We start from the raw sequence: 15,260 nt of genomic DNA, 5'->3' as shown, positions 1-15,260 counted from the left end.
AGAATTAGATGGAGATCTCAACCATAGAATACAAGCTGGATGGATGAAGTGGAAGAGTGCATCCGGCGTGTTGTGTGACCGCCGTATGCCACTGAAGCTCAAGGAAAAATTTTATAGGACGGCAATAAGGCCGGCGATGCTGTATGGCACAGAATGTTGGGCGGTGAAGCATCAACACGTACACAAAATGGGTGTAGCGAAGATGAGGATGCTTCGTTGGATGTGTGGGCACACGAGAAAGGATAAGATTAGGAATGAGGATATCCGAGGTAAAGTAGGAGTAGCCGAAATTGTAGGAAAATTGAGAGAAAATCAGTTACGGTGGTTTGGACATGTGCAAAGAAGGCCTACTGACGTTCCGGTTAGAAGATGCGACTACGGGACAGAGGTTCAGGGCCGGAGGGGTAGAGGAAGACCTAGGAAAACTTTGGAAGAGACTCTAAGAAAAGACTTAGAGTATTTGGATCTAACAGAGGACATGACACAGGACCGAGCACAATGGCGTTCTAAGATTCATATAGCCGACCCCACTCAGTGAAGAAGGCTTTGGTGTATTTAACACAATACGTTGAAATGAAGCAAAGCTTATTTATTGATATCTCCGATAAGTTACAAATATGTACATATACATAAGTCAAAATAAACAAACAAGAAGGAGCCTTCACAAAGGTTGCTTAGGAGAAGTCTCAGAAGTCGGTAGAGCCCCAGAAAGAGAAGGCACCGGAGGGGGATCATTCGGAGCCTCAGTACTGGACAGAACTCGAGAAGGAGGAGGCATCGGAGGTTGATCATATGGAGTTTCATTACGCGGTACAGCCCCAGAAGACGAAGGCAATAAATGCGTTTGGAACAAACCTACAAACCGCTAATGATCAAGTAAAACCTGACCATCAGATTCCTTCATCTGGTCAAGCTTCCTCTTCATGTTTGTAGCATAGTCATGTGCGAGCCGGTGCAACTGTTTATTCTCATGCTTGAGCCCTCTAATCTCCTGTTTGAGACTCATCACTTCAGCCGCCAATGATTCAACTTGGCGGGTTCGAGCAAATAGGCGTTGAGCCATATTAGACACAGAACCTACACACTGAACACTTAGAGCCAGAGAATCCTTAACAGCCAACTCATCAGACCGTTTGGAAAGTAGTCTGTTATCTTTGGGAGTGAGAAGGTTCATGGCCACCACCGCAGCAGTCATATCATTCTTCATCACGGAATCCCCAACGGTAAGAGGACCAGTATGGGGATAAGAAGGATGGGCGCCATATGTTGTCTGGAGAAGGCGTGGCTGCCTCTTCAACAAAGTTCAAGTCAAAACGACGGTCGGAAGGGCCAGACATTTTCAAAGGTGTTGAAGAGAGAAGAGGTTGGACAAATCAAGATCTTAGAAGTGCAAGAAGGGAGCTTCTACAGGTGAAGATTCAATTATGCTTTGGAACTTAATGCCAGCCTCTATAAAAATCTGCACTCGACGGAGCTTCAGAAATCGAAGAGGCGCCTGCCCAGAAATCGAAAAGGCGTTTGCTTTCTCAAAAGCTGGGCTGCTCAAAGACCACGAAGGCCGATCTCAGTAATTGAAGAGGCGTTTGCTTTCTCAAAAGTTGGGCTGCTCAAAGACCACGAAGGCCAATCTCAGAAATCGAAGAGGCGCTTGCTTTCTCAAAAGCTGGGCTGCTCAGAGACCACGATGGCCGATCTCAGAAATCGAAGAGGCACCTGCTTTTTTCAGCCTTGTCAGCACTTGTCACACGCACACTCAGCTTTGCAGAAATTATGGGCATTCTGTCGAAGACTTCTGGTGAAGTAGAAAGCACATGAATCTTACTGTTCAATCACCCACTTCCCACACGCAACAATAACTCATGGGTACCACAGATAACTTTGCCAAAGATCTTTGACAAAGTTTAGACACATGAAGCTTGCAGCTCCTACTACATCGATATGACCAAGAAGGGTAAAAGAATAGCAAAGAAACAGCACTAACAAAGTTTAGACACATAAATTTTGAAGGTCTAGCTACCATATTATTACCCACAAGAGTAAAGGAACAACACCACTGTTGGATAATTGGAAAGTCCCTATGTGTCAACCTCTGTGCTCCGTGGCAAGGTAGACTAGCAAACATGCCCAACCTTTACTCACATTCGAGAAAACACTCCCAACAAGATTGCTTGCTCCAAAATCGAAGAGGCACCGTCCTCCGAATCTCGAGAGCCAGACTCCCAACATGATTACTTTCTCAAAAATCGAAGAGACACCGCTCTCCGAATCTCGAGAGCCAGACTCCCAGCAGGATTGCTCTCTCAAAAATCGAAGAGGCACCGTTCTCCGAATCTCGAGAGCCAGATCCCCGACAGGATTGCTTATACGAAAACCGAAGAAGCACCGCTTTCTCAACTTCGAGAGCCAGATCTCCTTGGATAAAGCTTGTCTGTAATCTTCACACGCAAAATCAGCTTTCCAGATACCACAGACCACTTTTTCAAAGTGCTCTGACACACGTGAAGCTGGCAGCTCCCACTACCGTGCTATGACCAAGCAGGGTAAAGGAATAGCATTACTACCGTGCTATGACCATCCTCAACGGAGAGGCAGACCTGCAAAAATGCTCAACCCTTCCTCATATCTGAGAGGGCACTCCCAACGAAGCCTCTCGAAATACTCAGCTTTCTTTCCCCCCGATAATACCTATGCAAACAAGCTACACCAGAGCAAGAATATCTCATATCATCAGGGTTAAAAGCAAGAGTATCCCATATCATGCTTTTTCCTTGTCTTTTCCTTTGGCCTTGTTCTTACCTGCAAGACAAGGAGAAAGAGAGCAATCAGTCAGCACTTGGAATCAAGCTTCCAGTCAGGAACTGACTGCCTGGAACCCCTTACCTGATTACTTACCTGGCATTGCTCTCGAGTACTCATCTTCAACATCTAATGCTTCCAGAAAAGATACCACATCTGCCTGAGGAACAGATAGGGAAAGTGAGAAGGATACAAGGAAGCATGTGGAGACAAGCGTAACAGAACACGTGTCGATACATCCACTACTTTGTCAACAGCAAAAGTATCCCATATCAGCAGGGTCGAACGTACTCTAGATTTAATGGACTTGTTTTAACCCTCAAATTCTTCAGTCGGCCTTATACTCTGGAAGAAACCAGAAAATCCTCCAGCCCAGTTCAAGAATAAGCATGTGGAAAGTTACTTCTTCAAAAGCAAAAGTATCTCATATCATCTATTCTCCTTTTCTTCTCTTTATCCTTCATGCTGCCTGCAAGATAGGGAAACTGAGAACAATCAGCCGAAACTCGAAATCAAACATCTGATCTGGGACTGATTGCTTGGAGCTTTGATTGCTTACCTTGTCTGTCACCTATTTCAGCAGATCCCCTACCTCGGCGACTTGGGGGACTCCTACTAAATGGTTTGTATCGCGCTTGACCAAGCCTGCAACTACAAGTAAGCTTCAAGTGAAATTGATACATTACCTTGTGCATCTCTACCAGTTAAAGATACCACCCCTGGATGGAGGAAGAGTACTTCCAAAGAAGATGCCACATCTACCTATGAGACAGATAAGGCAAGTGAAGACGAGAGCTTAAACCTATGTCATTTGTACTAAATCATTCACTTGTACTCACTAAATGAGAGTTTGAACCTATGTACTTGTGTAAACCCTCCACAATTAATGAGAACTCCTCTACTCCGTGGACGTAGCCAATCTGGGTGAACCACGTGTTGGAAATGTGCCCTAAAACCAATCATATGATGATACTTTACGGACATTTCACATGTTAAACTAATCTAGTTTAATATCAAGGGCAAAGATTATTGTTTGCGCCGTCTCATATAAATGTTATACACTTAAACGATAAGTCCAAGGAATATGTGATTGGGAGAATGCGATCTAAAGAAGTTAGATTCATGAGACCATTCTTTCGTAGACACATCCTAAACGTTCCTGATCATAGGATTGCCAATTGGGCATTGACAGTCCGTTAAAATCAGTACGTGCTTTGTCTTCTCTCAGGGAGAGTGACTAGTCTCGAGTCATTGGTGTGTGTGACATCAAGACAAGTACGTAGGTGCTCAATAGAGAATGAGTTCACTGAACACGATCAACAAAGAGTTCTCATATTCATGTCACATGAGAACTCATGGTTGGGATAATGCAAAGTAGTCCTTTGACCTGAGGCATCATAGTTGTCTTGTGGTTAGGTACTTGATATTTGATTATGTCAAAGTCACCCCATCCGTGGGTGTCCACGGCATCGTCGGGGTTAAGCCACTTAGCCATGGAGGCAAGTGAATGCACAACAAGGGATCTCTAACCTTCAAACCATTTGGGGGGGAATACTCTATGATATGATTAAGAATCTCTGGCCAGAGTATGAATGAGATTTAGGAAGTCGTTCCAAATCACATTCAAGGTAATCATATAAGCACACGAATCACATTGGATAGTAGACATGAATAAACTATCAAACCAAACAATGTGGTCAAGAGTATTGTATTAGAGAAAGACCGTATTGCATTTGTAATCCTAAACTGAATAGGTTCTCCACCTCTTCTGATTAGCTTGGGTAACCATGATATACTGCTAGGTGTCACTCATGGTTTGTGGAATCCCTAAACGTGTATAATCACTAAAGGGAGAATTGAAAGTAAGTTTCAATTCACAATCGATTTGAAATGGTTTTAATCGCCCACTGCCTCGCTAAAAGGAACCTAATGGATCGTACATCGTGTAAGGTGGAGATTGAAGAAACAATGGAGATGAGTAAGAATAATTAAATAGTTTAATTATTTATGGCAAGGATTAATTAATATGTTAATTAATCAAACGAATAAGTTCGTTAAAGACCTCGGGATAGTTTTGGGCCTCAAGGCCTAATGGGCTTCGAACGTCAAGCCCATTTACTTAAGTTGTATGACAACTTAATGACAAATAATTCACAAAGGCCTTAAAAGCCCAATGAAACCCTATGGCCGGCCATTTTGTTAAAGGAGTGGGTTTTGGACTTATACTCCAAGGTCACTCATTTCTTCTCCAATCTAACCTTGGTGAAGAGACTTAGAGGTTCTCAATTTTGGGAACTTGGAGAACCATTTCATCCATCTAAATCCATAGATATAAGATGCAAGGAATGAAGGCCCTCTCTTTGGGTGATTAGCCTTTGCTTATGCAAAGAGGAATCTACAAAGGTATAATTTCTCAACTAACAAATGTTGTTTTAAGTTGAGTCAAGGTTCACCAATCTACTAGGCTTTGAATTTCATGGGTAATGTTTTGTTTTTGAGTGCATGCAAGCATGATTCCGCCTTTTAATTGTTAATTGCATGCTATAGATGTTATTCAAATGAACATGTTTTCACAAAATCTTCCTCTAAAACATAAATTACGAGTTGGTCATAGATGGATGCTTTGGATCGTTAGATCTTGATCCAATACCTTCTTGTTAAAATTGTATAGAGGCGAAATGTTCGAATCTTTATTCTTTTGGAAAGAAGAAAGAATCACAAAGTTGTTGAGGTTAATTCACTTAGATGTTAGTGGCACTTGTCCACAACATAATACTACTCATGTTGTTTGACATTCACCGAAGATCACTCTCGGTTGGACTATAGTTTATTTTGAATAAACACAAGTCCGAATACTTTGCAAAAGGTTTCAAAGAATTCAAGAAATGTAAGTTGATAAGTAAGACGTCTAAAGTATTTGCCTTCTTAGATTTGATCCAAGGAAAGATAACACTTTAGAACAGTTTCCTTGAAAAATATTAAGGAAAGAAGCATCATAAGATAATGGATTTCTCCATTAGGAGAAGAACGAACAAGAATAAGATTTAGTTCGTTGGATATTATCAATTACCCATATATAGGATATATACTTCTAAGACAATATGATTGTCAATTAGAAGATCTTCCAAAAATTTTCATGACTCCATAGGATGTAGTTGGAAAGAAAGACAAATCTTAATCATGTTAAGATTTGGGGTTGTGTGCTAATAAGCAATATTTGTTTAAAAATTATCTTGTGGGTATCCTTAAATTAACATTTGGATATCACTTCTATAAACCAACTAACAAATGTTGTTTGTTGGGTAGTTCATTGTAATCCTACACCAGGATTTGCCTAAGATAGAGCAAATGAACGAGAGATAGAACTCAAAGAATGGGTTCTTTGAGAGACAAGATAGTAATCAACAAATATAACAACCTAGTTCCTATACCACAAGCTCCAAGGTAGTCGAGAAGGATTTATAAACCGTCTCAGTTGAATGGTTTGAACTTTATTACTATGTCATAGAGTTGCACCTCTTAATTCGAAAGAAATAAGAATGAAAATCCTTATGACTACATTGAGTGTATATATGATATATACTCAAGGAAATGGTAAAGTACCATTTGACCCGAAATAATGAAACCTTCATAAGCTAACTGGTAGCTTAAAGTGACTACAATCAAAGAGAATGGTTGACTTGGAAGAAACCATCTTTAACGTAGTCTTGGTTTCAATTAGTTCGAAGATTGCGAGCTACAACTAAATGGTGATTCAATGTTTGGACATAATATGGGTTTCTGAAACCATTATTAAGATAGTCTTGATAATATATGTCTAAAACTATAAATCACAAGACATGTAAGTTGTAGAGATCCATCCATCATGAATCTTAGCAAGCTAGTGGGAGCTATAAGCATCTTATGAGAAAATGATCAAATCGTTTGATTTCTCATAAAGATGTAAATGAATCTTTTGTTTACTAGGTTTACACAAGATTAGTGGGAGTTAATCATGTTCCTAAAATTTAAATATATATGATATATTAATTTTGGAAATGAAAAGAATACTTCTTCGTTAAAGTTATGACTTTAAAACATTATATAAAGATAGAATGTATATGGGAGACATAGTCTATATACATGGGATGGAAATCTATATTGATAGATTTTAGGATATAATTGGATTATATCAAGCCCTAAATATAGACAAAAGATGATAGGAAGTTTCTCATATGATGATGAACTTCAATCAAAAAGGACAACTCTAGTGAGACTAAGAAGTTGCTCTTCTCAAAGAGAACGTACTCTTTGACTCCCAAAGAAATAATGCGTAAATAGAATCCTTTATGCATACGCAGAAAGGTGATTTATGTATTTCATATTGTATGAAAAACATTGATATGAGTTGTACCTAGAACGGTACAAAACGATATCAGTGCAAGCCCAGGATCAGAACCATGGCAACTGTCAAGTGAGTCCTTAAGTATTTAAGAAATACTAAATGATAAATTCCTCAAAGATCGATGAAGAATTAGAGTAACGTAATGGAAGCGTAAATGTATTAGATGATGAATCTAATCCATCATTGGATGTTTCTTCATTATGAATGAAGAGATAAACAGATATCTCTTTATTATGACTAAAGAGATATTTGGATGGAAACATTAAAGTAATGACTTTAGTGTGTTCCATTATGAATGCAAAATATATTGCCATATAGAAGTTTACAACAATGTTGTTTGGATGGGAAAGTTCATTTATGAACTCTCTATTTGGTTCCAACCAGAAAGTGTCTGACACTAATGGGGCGATAGCTCAAGCCAAGGAATCAAGGTCTCATCACGATTCGAACTCAAATGAGAGACTGAACCACATGATTAAGAATCATGTATAATGGTGACGTCGTTATTCTCAAGGTTGCTTCTATGGATAACATATAGATATCCATTGTCTAGGCCTACTACTCAGCCATTTATGAAATGACTACATAAAAGGTATCATCATTGATGACCAAGCTGATTGGCTCTAGTGCAAGTGGGAGATTGTTGGAAATGTGCCCTAAAACCAATCATATGATGATACTTTACGGACATTTCACATGTTAAACTAATCTAGTTTAATATCAAGGGCAAAGATTATTGTTTGAGCCGTCTCATATAAATATTATACGCTTAAACGATAAGTCCAAGGAATATGTGATTGGGAGAATGCGATCTAAAGAAGTTAGATTCATGAGACCATTCTTTCGTAGACACATCCTAAACGTTCCTGATCATAGGATTGCCAATTGGGCATTGACAGTCCGTTAAGATCAGTAAGTGCTCTGTCTTCTCTCAGGGAGAGTGACTAGTCTCGAGTCATTGGTGCTCAATAGAGAATGAGTTCACTGAACACGATCAACAAAGAGTTCTCATATTCATGTCACATGAGAACTCATGGTTGGGATAATGCAAAGTAGTCCTTTGACCTGAGGCATCATAGTTGTCTTGTGGTTAGGTACTTGATATTTGATTATGTCAAAGTCACCCCATCCGCGGGTGTCCACAGCATCGTCGGGGTTAAGCCACTTAGCCATGGAGGCAAGTGAATGCACAACAAGGGATCTCTAACCTTCAAACCGTTTGGGGGGAATACTCTATGATATGATTAAGAATCTTTGGCCAGAGTATGAATAAGATTTAGGAAGTCATTCCAAATCACATTCAAGGTAATCATATAAGCACACGAATCACATTGGATAGTAGACATGAATAAACTATCAAACCAAACAATATGGTCAAGAGTATTGTATTAGAGAAATACCGTATTGCATTTGTAATCCTAAACTGAATAGGTTCTCCACCTCTTCTGATTAGCTTGGGTAACCATGATATACTGCTAGGTGTCACTCATGGTTTGTGGAAGCCCTAAACGTGTATAATCACTAAAGGGAGAATTGAAAGTAAGTTTCAATTCACAATCGATTTGAAATGGTTTTAATCGCCCACTGCCTCGCTAAAAGGAACCTAATGGATCGTACACCGTGTAAGGTGGAGATTGAAGAAACAATGGAGATGAGTAAGAATAATTAAATGGTTTAATTATTTATGGCAATGATTAATTAATATGTTAATTAATCAAACGAATAAGTTCGTTAAAGACCTCGAGATAGTTTTGGGCCTCAAGGCCCAATAGGCTTCGAACGTCAAGCCCATTGACTTAAGTTGTATGACAACTTAATGACAAATAATTCACAAAAGCCTTAAAAGCCCAATGAAACCCTATGGCCGGCCATTTTGTTAAAGGAGTGGGTTTTGGACTTAATTACAAGTTTGCCACTCTAATGAATAAAGGTATAAATATGACTTTATAGCCAAAATTCATTTAGGGTTTTTCTTTTGGGGAAAGGATGAGAACATAAGCTCTCCTTTCTCTCTAAAGTGGCCGGCCTCCTTGGAGGGTTTAGCTAGCAATCCTACTACTCCAAGGTTACTCATTTCTTCTCCAATCTAACCTTGGTGAAGAGACTTAGAGGTTCTCAATTTTGGGAACTTGGAGAACCATTTCATCCATCTAAATCCATAGATCTAAGATGCAAGGAATGAAGGCCCTCTCTTTGAGTGATTAGCCTTTGCTTATGCAAAGAGGAATCTACAAAGGTATAATTTCTCAACTAACAAATGTTGTTTTAAGTTGAGTCAAGGTTCACCAATCTACTAGGCTTTGAATTTCATGGGTAATGTTTTGTTTTTGAGTGCATGCAAGCATGATTCCGCCTTTTAATTGTTAATTGCATGCTATAGATGTTATTCAAATGAACATGTTTTCACAAAATATTCCTTCACCACGTACATCTTGTGTTTGCTTTCCTATCTCTATCCATTTACATACTTATCCACACTAATGACCAGAGCAATCTAGCGAAGATCACAAACTTAATACTTTCTGTTGTACCAAAGTCCTCACTGATTTTGTGCATCAACAATCCTTAAGTCCTTACCTTTTTGCGTTGGTAATGGATGAGTTAACATGACATATTCAAGATGATATTCCTTGGTGTATGCTTTTCGCAAACGATATAGTGTTGATAGATAAAACTCATGAAGGGTAAATGCGGAGCTTAACCTTTGGAGAAAAGTGTTAGAATCTAAAGGTTTTCGCCTAAGCCGATCAAAGACAGAATATATGGAGTGCAAGTTCAGTGCAAATGGAGGCCAAAATGAGTTAGGGGTGAGGATCGAAGATCAGGAAATACCAAAGAGCGACCGTTTTCGCTACCTAGGATCTATCTTGCAAAAGAATGGAAAATTAGATGGAGATCTCAACCATAGAATACAAGCTGGATGGATGAAATGGAAGAGTGCATCCGGCGTGTTGTGTGACCGTCGTAGGCCACTAAAGCTTAAGGGAAAATTTTATAGGACGGCAATAAGACCGGCGATGCTGTATGGCACAGAATGTTGGGCAGTGAAGCATCAACACATACACAAAATGGGTTTGGACATGTGCAAAGAATGCTTACTGACACTCCGGTTCGAAGATATGACTATGGAATAGAGGTTCAGGGCCGAAGGGGTAGAGGAAGACCTAGGAAAACTTTGGAAGAGACCCTAAGAAAAGACTTACTTGGATCTAACAGAGGACGTAACACAAAACCGAGCGCAATGGCGTTCTAGGATTCATATAGCCGACCCCACTTAGTGGGAAAATGCTTTGTTGTTGTTGTTATTGTATGGTACTAGTAGCAGAAGAAGAAGAGATGTATATTTACAACAAGACAAGAATCAGTCATCAGCCTTATTGGAAGCCCCAAAATTTCAAAGAAGAAACAGCAGAAATATATTACAAGGTGAAAGAAGATAGAGAAAGAGATGCGGAGCTAGTAGAAGGCGATGAACAATATTGGAATAATTTGTCAGAAGAAGAGCTGCATAACATCGACAACATGATGGAAGCCTGAAGAGCTAGCTGTAAAATTAGCATAAGTTTAATAGCATAATATAAAATGATGTATTCCCAGACAGAAATGTCAACATCTTTGTGGACCCCGTTGTAATGGCATAAGAGTAAATAAAAAGAAGTACTTGATCCATTATGGACCTTTCATACACAAAATGTCCTTATAATTAAGAATGAATAGTTCCAGACCATTTTCGTTAAAACTCTCTATACTATATATATACATATACACACTTTTATCGGAAAGGGAAAAACACACCCCCCGTTATGTAGGCAAGTACAGTATACCTGAAACGAACTCGCTTGATATCCTTGGCACCTCTTGGTAGGGAAGTAAGTGTGATGTATACACCAGGCTCATCTTGCTCAACCCATTCAGTTTCATGATGAGATTCGTTTTCTTTAATTTTGTTCCCATTTCTGGTTGCTACATCTAGATGTCCTTGTTTGTTGTGACTTGAACTGCGGTTACTGGTGGTGTTGGACCCATTGGAAAGCAATTGGCTGTTTGATCCATAAATGTCATCGCCCACATGAAGTCTTCAATTGTGTCCTGACCATATGGTCCATATCACGGTGCGCAGCAGAACCGTCATGAATTCTAACTTCATGTTTAAAACCAGGACTTAGTACAACAACAACAACAACAACATAGCCTTTTCCCACTAAGTGGAGTTAAAACCAGGACTTAGTAAATAGAACAAAATTTTGTTCATTTTAATTCGGCAAAGTAGCTTGATAAGACTTCCGACGATGTATCAAGCTACGAGCAACTATGAAAAGACCAAAACAAGCTGCACTGCCACCATTGCTTCTCCATTGTGCCTCCATCAACCTTACACCACAAGTAAGTATACGCCTAATCCTATATTGTACAAATTAAGATGCAGGAATTATACTCTATACCCTAGATCGTACAATTAAATAAAAACTGGAGAAAATACTAATTAGGTGACCACGAAAGTAACCATAAACGCTAGATCATCACTAATCAAGAGGCAAAACCCCTTACCAAATCAGCTAACCCTTGGACTGAGCACTTCGTGCTCATTTTTTGGGTTATTGGGCTGCACTCTTGAAGGAGTTTTATGCTTCCCTCAAAAAGGAAAGTAGAAAATTGCAGAAGCATAAAATTTGTGTTTGGTGCTTCTTCCAAATTCATTCTTGTATAAGGGTCTTCTTGCAGCCTAATGTACTCAAGTTTTTGAAGATGTTTAGTTTGAACAGTGTAGAAATCTATTATGTCATTACGGAAAGAAAAAGAGCACAAAACCAAGATAAGCAATTGAGCAAAACAGAACATATGAAGAAAGAGTGAAACACATGGATTATATTATGACCGGAACATTTGCATCAAAGCACTTTATTGTTCAAATAACGTATTGTATTGTTCAAAGTTGATAACAATTAGTCAAGTTTCTATGACATAATCATTTGATATGCACAACCCTACCTACAAAGAATTTATCATAACAAAAACTTGCGTGGCATACCTGCCCGATTTAAGCTTTGTGGTAAACGAACAACATTTTTAACCCTCGAGGGCTTCATATTCATCTAAAGTGTCCAGTGTTTTAGGCTTCCCAGAAGATGTCTAAGGGAGTGAATTTCTTTTCTCCATTCCGTCCAAGTCCTCGCATGATTCCAACTTCTTCAAGTACAGGACAAGATTTGTTATACATTCCTCTATCATTTCTGCACGAAGGTGCAAAATATATTTGAAAATCGTTGGCCACTCATCTTAAACCCCTATCACATTCCTTTCCAGCAGTGTCATTATCAATAGTTTCACCCCCCACCTTTGACTTAGACCAAAGTACCAAATCTGACAATAAATCAGAAGCAAAGTTCCATACTACATCTCCTTGCGTCTGAAGGAACATGAAGTTCCATGAATCCTATACCAGGGATTCTCAATATGTGTCTTAAGTTCTCCAGCAAGAATATACAGATTGCTTTCTCTATAGTATATCATATATCTGCTGCTCTATTTGGAAACAACTCATCTCTCTCCATGTGACTGGCAAGACTTGCGAGACATTCATATACCATTTCTGATTGTGAGTGGGACTTGTCTTCAACAAAGAAAGGCTGGATCCTCTTGTTAATCTCAATCCAGCTACAGCCCGGATATTTCCTTAATCCTAATTCTTTCATCTTTAATCTCACCTTCCGCACTTCATCCCATTTCTTTACAGAAGCATAAATATTTGATAACATAATATAAGTTGAAGGATCATCGGGATTCTTCTCCATTAACAACCCTGCGATTTTCACACCCAAATCTAGATCCTTGTGCAAACAACAAGCAGAAAATAGTGTGCTTAACAAGTCAACATCCTCCCTAATTTCCGGAGTTCTTTGCAAAATTTGATATGCTCCATCCAATCTTCCAGCACGTCCAAGAAGATCCATCAAACAAGAGTAGTGTTCTACTCTAGGTTTAATTCCATAATCAGTGATCATCTGACTGAAATAGTGACAACCTTCATCAACTAGCCCCACGTGGCTACAAGCAGATAGAACCGCAAGAAGAGTAACTCCATCAGGCTTTGCATAGGACTGCTGCATTTCACCAAAAAGCTTTAAAGCTTCTAAAGCTTGACCATGAGCTCCGTATGCAGTGATCATGGAGGTCCATGACACAAGATCTCTATCTGGTAATCTATTAAAAACATAAAGTGCTTCATCCACCACACCGCATTTAGCATACATATCAAGGAGAGCCCCCATCACTATTTCGTTGGTTTCCAACTCACTATCAATGAGAGTTCTGTGAATCTCCTTACCCTTTTCCAGTGCTGCAAGTTGCGAACAAGCTGATAAGATACTAGTTACTGTGATGGCATTTGGCCTTACACCAGCTACTTTCATGTCATCATACATGGCCAGAGCCCCAAAATAATCACCCACTTTCACATATCCAGAAATCATAACATTCCAAGAAGCTGCGTTTGTCTTCGGCATCTTTTCAAAGACAATTTTAGCTGATGAGACACTTCCACACTTGAAGTAGAGATCTAGGAGCGAGCTGTAAATGTAGATATCAGCCTCAATAATGTTTCTTATAATAAACGCATGTATGAATTTTCCGTGCTGTAGTTGGGCTGACCTTGAACAGGCCAACAGTATGCTACTAAAAGTAGTTAACGTGGGACTCGTTCCTTCATCATTCATCCTTCTAAAAAGTTGGATACAGGATCTACTGTCACCTGATACACTGTATGCTGTGATCATAGAATTCCAAGAAATTACATTCTTTATTGGGATTTGCTCAAAAACCTGTTTTGCCATATCTAAACATCCGCATTTTCCATACATATCCACAAGAGCAGAACAAACAAAGGAATCCAAAACCAAGCGACTTTTTATTAACTCCTTGTGAATCTCCATACCTCTCTCTAAATCTGAAATTCTTGCACACGATGAAATAACAGTTGTAAGGGTTACTGAATTGGGCATAAATCCAGAATTCCTCATCTTTTCATACAAGTCTATTGCCTTACGAGCTTGCCCATCTTGATAATAACAAGAAATTACAGTATTCCAACATGCCACATCTCTCTCGGGCATTTCATCAAACAGCTGTATAGCACACTCAAAAATGTTGCATTTAGCATACATGCACACAAGAGAGCTGGCAACAACAATATCTGATACGAAACCAATCTTTATCAAATGGTTATGGATCATTTTTCCCAAACTAACTTCACCCAATGCACCACAGCCCTTAAGGACACTTGGATAAGTGTAACTATCAGGACAAAGATAAGGGTAGCGCAGCAAACTGCCAAAGAGCTCAAGAGCTTCGTTGAACATGAAGTTCTTGGTATAAGCTGTCATGAGGCCATTCCACAGGGAAATACTGGATGGGTTTTCAATGGATTGGAAAACAAGCTTTGCAGAGTCATTAAAATGGCAAGAGAAGTAAAAGTCTATCAGGTTTTTGCAAAGAGCAAGGTCATTCTGTAAGCCTAGAGTGAGAATCTTTTGGTGGACGAGCTTGCCTTGCTTCAGCAACTTGGAACTAATACACATTCTTAAGAGACACAATAGTTTTGTGGTGTCCATTCAAGGTGTAGTAGAGAAAAAATGATGAGAGTGTAGAAGAATATTGTTTTGACCGAAAACTCACAAGTTGAAGTTCAGCCCACGATGTTCCTTAAACCTTACAGCATTAAACCATTGAGCCTCACATGTACCAAACTCTGCACGTGAACATAGAAATATGATTAAATAAAACAGTGCAAAACACCTCAATCAAACTTTTAAATCATGAACCCGAAACATAGTTATACAAAAACGTGAGTCAACCCATTTTTCTCAACATAGCTTACAAATATTATTCAGTTTATCAATTCCACCCTGGTTTCCATTTAATCAAGGACGAAATGCTCTATGAATTCTGCTAGAGGCAAAATAATATAAATATGAAAAACGATCTTCCAAGATTAATAATCCAGAAAACTCTCAAGGTAAAACAGTCCTGCAAACGACACTTGTTTAAAGATAAAGCAAAATGATAGTCATTGTGCAATGTCTAG

At 39.1% G+C, this 15,260-nt stretch overlaps 1 protein-coding gene across 2 annotated transcripts in view; it reads right to left on the bottom strand.

The window, feature by feature from the left end:
- LOC103407895 (pentatricopeptide repeat-containing protein At5g27110) overlaps positions 1-15,260 on the bottom strand; it is a 56,215-nt gene that overhangs the window by 30,750 nt on the left and 10,205 nt on the right. Inside the window, exons 2-3 of one of the 2 annotated variants that reach the window (XM_070819151.1) lie at positions 12,210-14,924; positions 11,005-11,581 (exon numbers count right to left, since the gene is read on the bottom strand). In XM_070819151.1, the coding sequence (XP_070675252.1) occupies positions 12,688-14,787 (2,100 nt within the window). In that variant the 5' untranslated portion in view covers positions 14,788-14,924 and the 3' untranslated portion in view covers positions 11,005-11,581; positions 12,210-12,687. Of the gene's footprint in view, positions 1-11,004; positions 14,925-15,260 lie in introns of both variants that reach the window. The other variant, XM_070819152.1, reaches the window with a different exon arrangement.

The sequence above is a fragment of the Malus domestica genome, chromosome 03 (genome assembly GCF_042453785.1).
Source record: "Malus domestica chromosome 03, GDT2T_hap1".
Classification (NCBI taxonomy): Eukaryota; Viridiplantae; Streptophyta; class Magnoliopsida; order Rosales; family Rosaceae; genus Malus; species Malus domestica.
This window is presented reverse-complemented; position numbering and strand designations above follow the sequence as displayed.